We start from the raw sequence: 8,723 nt of genomic DNA, 5'->3' as shown, positions 1-8,723 counted from the left end.
TTTGTTTTGTCTTGAGATAAACATTTGACCAATTAACTGCCATACTCAGGAAAACCATGTAATTAAAAATTTGGCCAGAATCTCGTTCTTCAAAATTTCGATCGATTTAAATCAACCTCATCTTGGCAAACTTGGGACTTCACAGAACACTTTGCGAAGTCCCAGGTTTGAGAGTTTTACCAAGATGAAAGTAATTTAAATTGATCGATATTTGAAGGACGAGTTTTCTGGCCAAATTTTTAAACACATGGTTTTCCAAAGTACGCCAATTGGATTCAATAGTCTGATGTCACGTCACCCAGCAACGGCGGCCATCATGGTTCTAAACAAAGAAAATAGGTACTTTTTATTATTCATGCTGGCTAGAACTTATCATATGTCGTGTGATCAGAATATATAAAAATAAAAGTCAAAACATGATAAGATTTATGTGGTTTTTTTTTCCTCTGGATACGCTTTTATGCTCGCCGGAGAAATATTTCATTGTTCCGATAGTTTAGAGCCAGTTACTAAGTTACCATGCGTCATTTCGAGGGAAGTGACGTCATGACTGTTGAAGCGTATTATTAACTGGTGATTAAGAAATTGAACAACGAACCTGTTCCAAGATGAAAACCAAAAAACTTCAATTCAATTTTGCCCGTTGTCAACTTGAACAAACCAAAGAACCAGCTCGCACGGGAAACTAAATAATTAATGATTGCACCCGGTAACCTGCATGTACTTGGACCCAGCGACCTAACAATTTGGAGAGCCCTTATCCTTTTGATATAATTTTTAAGCGTTATCTATCTGATCACGTGTATGCAGGGGCGTGGCTATATTGGTTTTAAAAAATAGATTACAGCATTAAAATAATAAAAATAAAACCGAGAAATGGTATATACCGCTTCTTACTTATTTGAGTAAGTCTTTTCTTTTCTTTCTTTTTTTTTTTTTTTTCTTCCTTTTTTATATACAAATACAGCATGTTTTAAGTCATTTTCTTCTGATTCTGGCACCGCCTTAAACTGTAAGCATGCCACGCCACTGCTTTCATGCCCTTGACTATTGCACTTAGTAGACTTGCAACCTACATAATGTTATCAAAAATCTACTGGTTTTTTTCCCCATTGGAGGCTCTAAAGCATGGACGAATTGCCTCGGGTCTTTATTTAGTTTATGTCATGCAGGTTTCAAACGTGCCTGTATTCTCATCTTACGAATAGATAAATAATTAAATAACTAAAGTCTTCTACTTCAAGTACCAAGTCTGTGCCAGACATCGGTGATCATGGTACGCCATTCATCTCTCTGATCAGATAACCTTAAAAAACTAATATTACTAAATAACTAAGAAAATTCGTGATAGCCACAAATAACTAAATAAATAAGTAAATTAATGAATGAACCAAAACCAATGCCCAAGAAGGGTCCTGATGTTATTTTGACCAAAAGTAATTACAAACAAAAAACTTGCAAAATGCACACAAATTGAACCGGTAACTGAAGCTGTAAAGAGGAGAAGGTAGAAATGGACTGGACACGTTATTTATCAGAATGGATTCTAGTGCCATTCCCAGGATTGCCCTCATGTGGACTCCCCCCCCCCCCCCCACCCCCTTCCCCCCGGCCCAAAGAATGAGAAAAGGGGGCCGGAAGACGAGTGGGTGGTCTTGGGGACAGATGACAAAAAATGGCGAGAGAGATGGCATTCCACAGTGTCAGCCTTATGTGCTGATCAAGCACCAGGGGGATAAGTAAGTAGGGAATAAATAAAATAAATAAACAGATAAATACCGTATATTATAAACTTTATTCGTTCATTGGGAAATGCAGTTTACAAACGTGAATTACAAGAAATAATCAATAAGCGTTATAAAATGTATTAATTTACATAATTTATAAAGAAATACAGTATCTAGCAAGTACAAAATTACAAAATAGTTAAAACTACAAGACCGTTTTCACGGCTATTTTAGTATTTGATTCAAGCCGACGTGCACATATTTGCAGGTCCAATAACCAAACGCAATTATGGGCCCCTTTTAACATTGTTGAGAGTTTCATATTTGGAGCACAGGACAAATAAGGATGTATTAGAAGAGGCAGAGGATCGAACAATAGGATAGGAAACACTCTTGTTAAAAGCGAAAAGAAGGAAATTGTCATGGTTCGGACACACTGTCCGCCATGATAATCTGTGCAAGAAAGACTGTCATGCAGCGCACTACAGAGGGACAAAGGAGAAGAGGAAGATAGAAAAAAAAACCTATGGCAAAACAACATTAAAGACTGGACAGGCCTGGATCTGAATAGCCAGGTATAAAAACAATAACAATGGTCAGAGAGAGAGGTCGATTTCATTCACAACCAACTATGTTTGTCCGAGCACGTATGAAGATGTGTTAAAAATTCCATGTTTTGATTGGTTAAAAATCTACTGATTAATTATGGACCTAGTTTAATATTGTTATAATGGACACAATTTAGCGTCTTATTTATTTATTTATTTATTTATCTATTTTGAGATTTCTAGTCCAACAATGAGCCCATATTGAATTGGTTTATCAGACCTGCAAAATAATTGCATGTCGGCTCTGGGCAATGAAAATAATAATTGGCATGAAAAGGTCTCGTAAATTGATGCATTCCAAAAAGATTGCTGAAATCGCAGACCTGCCTAGTACTTCGAAAAAATTCGTAGAAATACGAATTTTTGGTCCCAGCTACAGAGCTGCATAGGTCTCTTTGACTCAATAAATTTGGTTGAAAAGGAAAGTTTAGTTCCTTAGAATAAAAAATCGGGACTTTGGAGCATTTTTGAACCATGCTGAGGGCAAATTATATATTTCTAAAGCTATTTAAAGTGAATTTTTCCTCCCCCCCCCCCCCAGGAAACTACGAATTTTTAAAATTTCAAGTTGGCAGCTCTGAAATGAAATCCGTGGATGGAATCAAGTTGCCCTCTCGGATTCTCTCTCGACCAGTCGGACTTTGAAAGGTGCAGGCACACTTGACTGGCCAACTATCGGCTCAGGAGATGGCAGGTTGTCTGGATCCTCTGGGAGAATATGAAATCGTTGGATGATACAGGTGGTGAAGAGGAATAACTCCATTTTGGCCAGTGCTTCACCCATGCAGTATCGACGACCTGAAGAAAAGATTTGAATATATTATGAGGTAGTAAACATTTCATAATTCATAACTATAATCATCATCTTCATCATCATCATCATCATCATCATCATCATCATCATCATCATCATCATCATCATCACCACCACCACCACCACCACCACCACCACTACTACTACCACCACCACCACCTTTATGTATTTTGTTACACGATGGAAAATTCACACCAAGACTTTCTATCACAGACCTGCCTAGTACTAGGAAAAATTCGTAGCATCACGGTTTTTTAAACTCCAGGAAGAGAGTTGCATTTGCCTCGTTGACTCAATAAATCTTGTTGGGAAGAAAAATCTAGTTCCTTGGATTCTAAATTCAGGACTTTGAAGCATTTGTGGATCGGGGTGATGGCAAATTATTGATTTGTAAAGCTATTTATAGAGATTTTCATTTTCCCCTTGGAAATTACGAATTTTTAAAATTTTCAAGTTGGCAGCTCTGATATTATCAACTCAAAATCTATTTTTGGACATTCGACTCCCCTTTGATTGAGTGATTGTGGGTCGTATATCGATGGTCTGCGGATCAAACATCTGAAGTCCCAATAGGATTCAACAGTCGTAATGATGCATAGTAACTTAGTAAATGATGTAACTATCGGAACAATGACAGACGCCCTTATGAAATACTGCAACGACGAGCATTTAAGTGTATCCAGAGAAGAAAAACATTATAAATCTGATCATGTTTTGACTTTTATGCATTATGATCACATGACATGTGAAAAAGTTCTAGCCAGCATGAAGAATAAAAAGTAGCGACTTTCTTTGTTTAGAACCAAGCTGCTGGTTGCTGAGCGGACGTGACATCATACTATTGAATCCTATTTTCAATGTAGGTTTTTTTTTAACATGTAGACGTAAGGAATAGTATCAATTGAGTCAATATGTGGCTTTTTTATGTCTTGTGGTATGATACTCGCCTCCGACCCTTTAAGTACCGGGTTCGAGTCCCGCTCTGAACTGACCGGCTCAAAGTTGAGATCTTGGATAAAACTCTTTACTCACATTTTCTCACGTACTCAAGAATAAAATAATATGCCTAAAAGCCGAATTAAACGTTAAACTTGTAAAAAATATAAATTTTTGGCATTAGCACCCTTCAATATGGTATCCATTCTCCTCAATAAAACATACAAACTCAACACAAGTCTGATATTTCTGGCTATGAATTCAATGTTTAATATCTTAACCAACCCGACTTAATACCGTTTTGAGGTATCAATAGCGTTGTGTCTGTCGAAAAAAAGAAATGCACTATAGCAGTCATGTATAATTTATTACATCCTAGTATCACCACCATTGCAATTGAAAAAAAGAGCTTTTATATAGCGCAGTGTCCACTAAATGTGCTCAAAGCGCTTTACAAGGGGTCCCTGCCCAACAGCAACATTTAACATTTAGGACAAGACATGACGCCTGTAAGGGTGATATTATGATTTTTTCGGACAAAGACAACGCTGTTAACGACCAGGTACTCATTTTACACCTGAGTACGGTGAGAGAATGTGAGTAAAGAGCCTTTTCCAAGGACTCTATGCGCCGAGCGAGGCTCGAACCCAGGACCTTCCGATCCGAAAGCGAGTGTCGTACCACAAGACCACATAACCGTCACGTGATATTATGTGACAGAAACAACTCACCAATAGAAAAGGGAATGAACTGATCAGGCACGATGACCTTGTTGTCCGCATCCAGGAAGCGTTCAGGTCTGAAGACTAACGGGTCTCCCCAGGTCTCGTCTTCCTTGAGGATCGCGTCCAGGTTAGCAATGACGGGTGTACCAGCTGGAATGGTGTACCCACCCACTTCTGTGGTCTTGTTACAGGCGTGTGGGACGCTGAGGGAAGGTCATGAAGTAAATTGTGACCCTTCGCCTCAAAACGGTATTAAGTCGGGTTGGTTAAGATATTAAACATTGAATTCATAGCCAGAAATATCAGACTTGTGTTGAGTTTGTGTGTTTTATTGAGGAGAATGGATACCGTATTGAATGGTGCTAATGCCAACAATTTATATTTTTTACAAGTTTAACATTTAATTCGGCTTTTAGGCATATGGTTAATTCCGACATAATACCGTTTTGAGACGATGGGTCACAATTAGTTCCGATTTGATGCAAATTAAGTTTTTGGTGATTTTTTTGTTGTTGTTGAAATTCTTGGGTTTCAAACTAGAGCTTTTATATAGAGCAATGTCAACAAACGTGCTCAAAGCGCTTTACCAGGGGTTCCTGACCAACAGCAACTGCGGCTGCTCTGCGGCTGACGCCTGGTATATTCCAGTCTTCCCTTGGAATATACCCTAGAGACAAATTTCCCCTATGGGATGAATAAAGGGGACTTTATCTTTATTTTGTTTTATTTATTTAAAAGTAAACTGATTAATGCTTCTAGTATTTTCGTACAGGGATTCCATATTCGAAGGGTGCTAGAAATATGTGAGGCACTTGGAAAGACAATAATGAAGGGAATGTTTAAGGGGAAAAGACACAGAAGAAGAGCATGAGGAAGTCTACTTGGGGCGTGGCTGTCATTGCCAAGAAGACATTAACACAACCAGGCCGCATTGCCAATGTAAGAAGGACATTCAAGACATCAAAAGGATTACTGAGAGAGAGAGAGAGAGAGAGAGAGAGAGAGAGAGAGAGAGAGAGAGAGGGAGGGGGGGGGAAGAGGGGGAGAGGGAGGGGAGGGATTATATATATATATATATATATATATATATATTATATATATATATATATATAGCTAGTAGATGGAGAGAGAGACATACACACACACACACATACACAACACACACACACACACACACACACAGAGAGAGAGAGAGAGAGAGAGAGAGAGAGAGAGAGAGAGAGAGAGAGAATATCAGAGGGATACATACTTGAGAAGGACGATGCTAGCAAGCCTCTGACTCCATTGCCGTAATGGTAGAGAGAGAGAGAGAGAGAGAGAGAGAGAGAGAGAGAGAGAGAGAGAGAGAGAGAGAGAGAGAGAGAGAGAGAGAGAGAGAGAGAGAGAGAGAGAGAGAGAGAGAGATACATACTTGAGAGGGGCGATGCTAGCAAGCCTCTGAGTCTCCATAACGAAGGCATTGGCGTATTGCATCTTCATTTTGTCTATCATGTTTGGCCGTCTCTCAGTCCCCACAATCTCCACAATCTCTTGGTAGAACTAAGGATTAAAAATATAAGCGTAGCCTTCGTAGGGCTCATAGCCCGACACTGTCGAAACATTATGCAAGGCGACGAACACCAAAAGTAAGTGAACAGTGTTCACAGAGTTGTGTTCAATAATTCAAACGATGAGATCATATTTTATGGCCCTTTATCTCAAGGCGATGAGTTACATTTTATTTATTGAGCACTACGAACATTACAGCATTAACTCACTCATGATGATAATGATGATGATGATGATGATGATGATGATGATGATGATGATGATGATGATGATGATCATCATCATATCTTGTCGCGCCAGTGAGTCAGCCAGTCCCGGGCAGTCTGGTTGCATTCCTCAGGTCAGCATTGGTGCAGTGAGGTCCCAGCGAGCATTCGGACAGGATGTGGTCCATGGTCTGTCTGGGGTGACCGCATGGGCATTCAGTGCCCGGTGAGATTTTCCATTTAAAGAGGTTGGTGGCGGTGTTTCTCCACCTTTGCTCTAGCTCTGTTCAACGCCACCCATTTTTTTCTCTTGAGGTCTGTGCCTGCTGGGAGCTTTTCTGTTGGGGGCTGGAGGGCATCGTTTGCTGTCTTGTCCCATTCTACCCATTTGTCCAGGCGGAAGAATGCTGAGTGGTCTGGGTGAAGGCTCTCTACTGTGAGGAAGCTTTTTCTTGATTTGAGCCTGCTTTTGGGGCAATTGTGGTCATGAAGGGGGTGTCTCTGGTCCATTTCCTGTTTGTATTTTTGTATTTGGGCATGAGTTTCCCTCCGGATGTGTGGTGGGGCTATTCCTGCTGCACGGTAGACCAGTGGTAATGGTGTTGCTCTCAGCTGGCCCGTTATGATCCGGCAGGCGTTGTTGAGCTCGGGGTCTAGCTTGGAGGCATGGCATGATCGAGCCCATACAGCTGAGCAGTACTCCGCAGTTGAGTAGCTGAGGGCCAATGCTGTGGTCCTTAGAGTTTTAGGGTCAGTTCCCCAGTTCATGTTTGCCAGCTTTCCAAGGAGGGCATTACGCGTGGACACTTTTGCCTTGGTCTTCCTCACGTGTTCTCTGAAGGACAGAGTCCGATCAAGCGTCACTCCGAGGTACACTGGGTGGTAGTTGTACTCTAATGTCTGGCCATTCCACTTGATGTTAAGTTTTTTGTGGGCTTGGTGGTTGTTGAGGTGAAATGCACACACTTGTGTTTTCCCTGGGTTGGCGTTCAGCGAGTTTTTAGTGTAGTACTTTGTAAGGGTGTCTAGGGCATTTGTCAGTCTGCTCTCGATTGGTTGGAAGGACACATCCTGTGTTGCGAGGCATAGGTCATCAGCATATATGAATCGGCGGATATTTGGGAACTCAGGCTGATCATTTGTATATATGTTGAAAAGTGTTGGAGCCAGCACTGATCCTTGGGGAAGACCATTCTTCTGGGTGCGCCACCTGCTCTTCCGGCCATCCATTTCAACAAAGAAGCGCCTGTTTTCGAGAAGTGACTGGATAATATTTACAATTTTCTTATTCTTTATCATTTTAGCCACTTTGAGGAGTAAGATCTTGTGATTCACTGTGTCATAGGCTGCAGTGAGGTCGACGAAGACTGTGCCAGTGACCTGTTTTGTCTCAAACCCATCTTCTATGAATTGTGTAAGGTTAAGAAGTTGACCACATGTTGACCGTCCTGGTCGGAATCCAGCCTGGTCTGGAGACAGTTGTTCGTCTAGACTGGGTGACATGCGGGACATAACCATTCGCTCAAATAGCTTGTATGCGATGCACAGGAGGGAGATCGGGCGATAGCTTTTCTTGGATTTTGGATCTTTCCCCGGTTTCAGTAGGGCGACTACTCTTGCTTTCCTCCATGCACTTGGCAGCCTGTTTGTCCTTGCGCATACATTGAAGAGGTCCAATAGCCAGGATAGGGTTCTCGGGCCAAAGTGTTGAATCATCTCAGTTGTGATTCCATCCAGTCCAGATGCTTTTCCTGCCTTCAGATGGGACAAGGCCTCTAGTAGCTCCTCCAGGGTAAAAGAGTCAAGATGATCTTCACTATCCTTGAGGGCTTTGTCCATTTCACGTTTCAGGGCTTTTAGTTGGCCTCGTGCTTTCTTGGCTGGTTTCCCATTCAGTAGAAGCTGATGTGCTACTTGGTCAGGTGTTACTGCAGCCACTCTTGTCTGGGTATTTTTGTCATTATTCAGTTTTGAAATTGTAGTCCAGGCCTTTTTGCTGTTTAGGGTCATATTGGTGGAGGTTATTAATTCCTTCCATCTTTCTGATCTTTCATCGGCTATCATTGATGTGAGTTCTTCACCCAGTTCTAGGGTTTCTTCACTGAAAGGATCCACCTTGTATGATTCAATGTATCTTTCATATAGTTTCTTGCTTTCAT

General features: G+C 41.0%; 1 protein-coding gene across 10 annotated transcripts in view; it reads right to left on the bottom strand.

The window, feature by feature from the left end:
* Positions 1–1,776: 1,776 nt before the first annotated feature.
* The window catches only part of LOC144963194 (cytochrome P450 2D15-like), a 28,147-nt gene continuing 21,200 nt past the window's right edge, over positions 1,777–8,723 (bottom strand). For all 10 annotated transcript variants that reach the window (XM_078896935.1, XM_078896942.1, XM_078896936.1 and 7 more), the window contains exons 9-11: positions 6,222–6,349; positions 4,817–5,013; positions 1,777–3,133 (exon numbers count right to left, since the gene is read on the bottom strand). In XM_078896935.1, coding sequence (XP_078753061.1) covers positions 2,937–3,133; positions 4,817–5,013; positions 6,222–6,349 — 522 coding nt within the window. In that variant the 3' untranslated portion in view covers positions 1,777–2,936. The remainder of the gene's footprint in view (positions 3,134–4,816; positions 5,014–6,221; positions 6,350–8,723) is intronic.

The sequence above is a fragment of the Berghia stephanieae genome, chromosome 1 (genome assembly GCF_034508935.2).
Source record: "Berghia stephanieae isolate SIO BIC M18660-M18661 chromosome 1, UCSD_Bste_1.3, whole genome shotgun sequence".
NCBI classification, from domain to species: domain Eukaryota; kingdom Metazoa; phylum Mollusca; class Gastropoda; order Nudibranchia; family Aeolidiidae; genus Berghia; species Berghia stephanieae.
The sequence above is the reverse complement of the archived record's forward strand: the minus strand, read 5'-3'. Positions and strand labels throughout refer to the sequence as shown.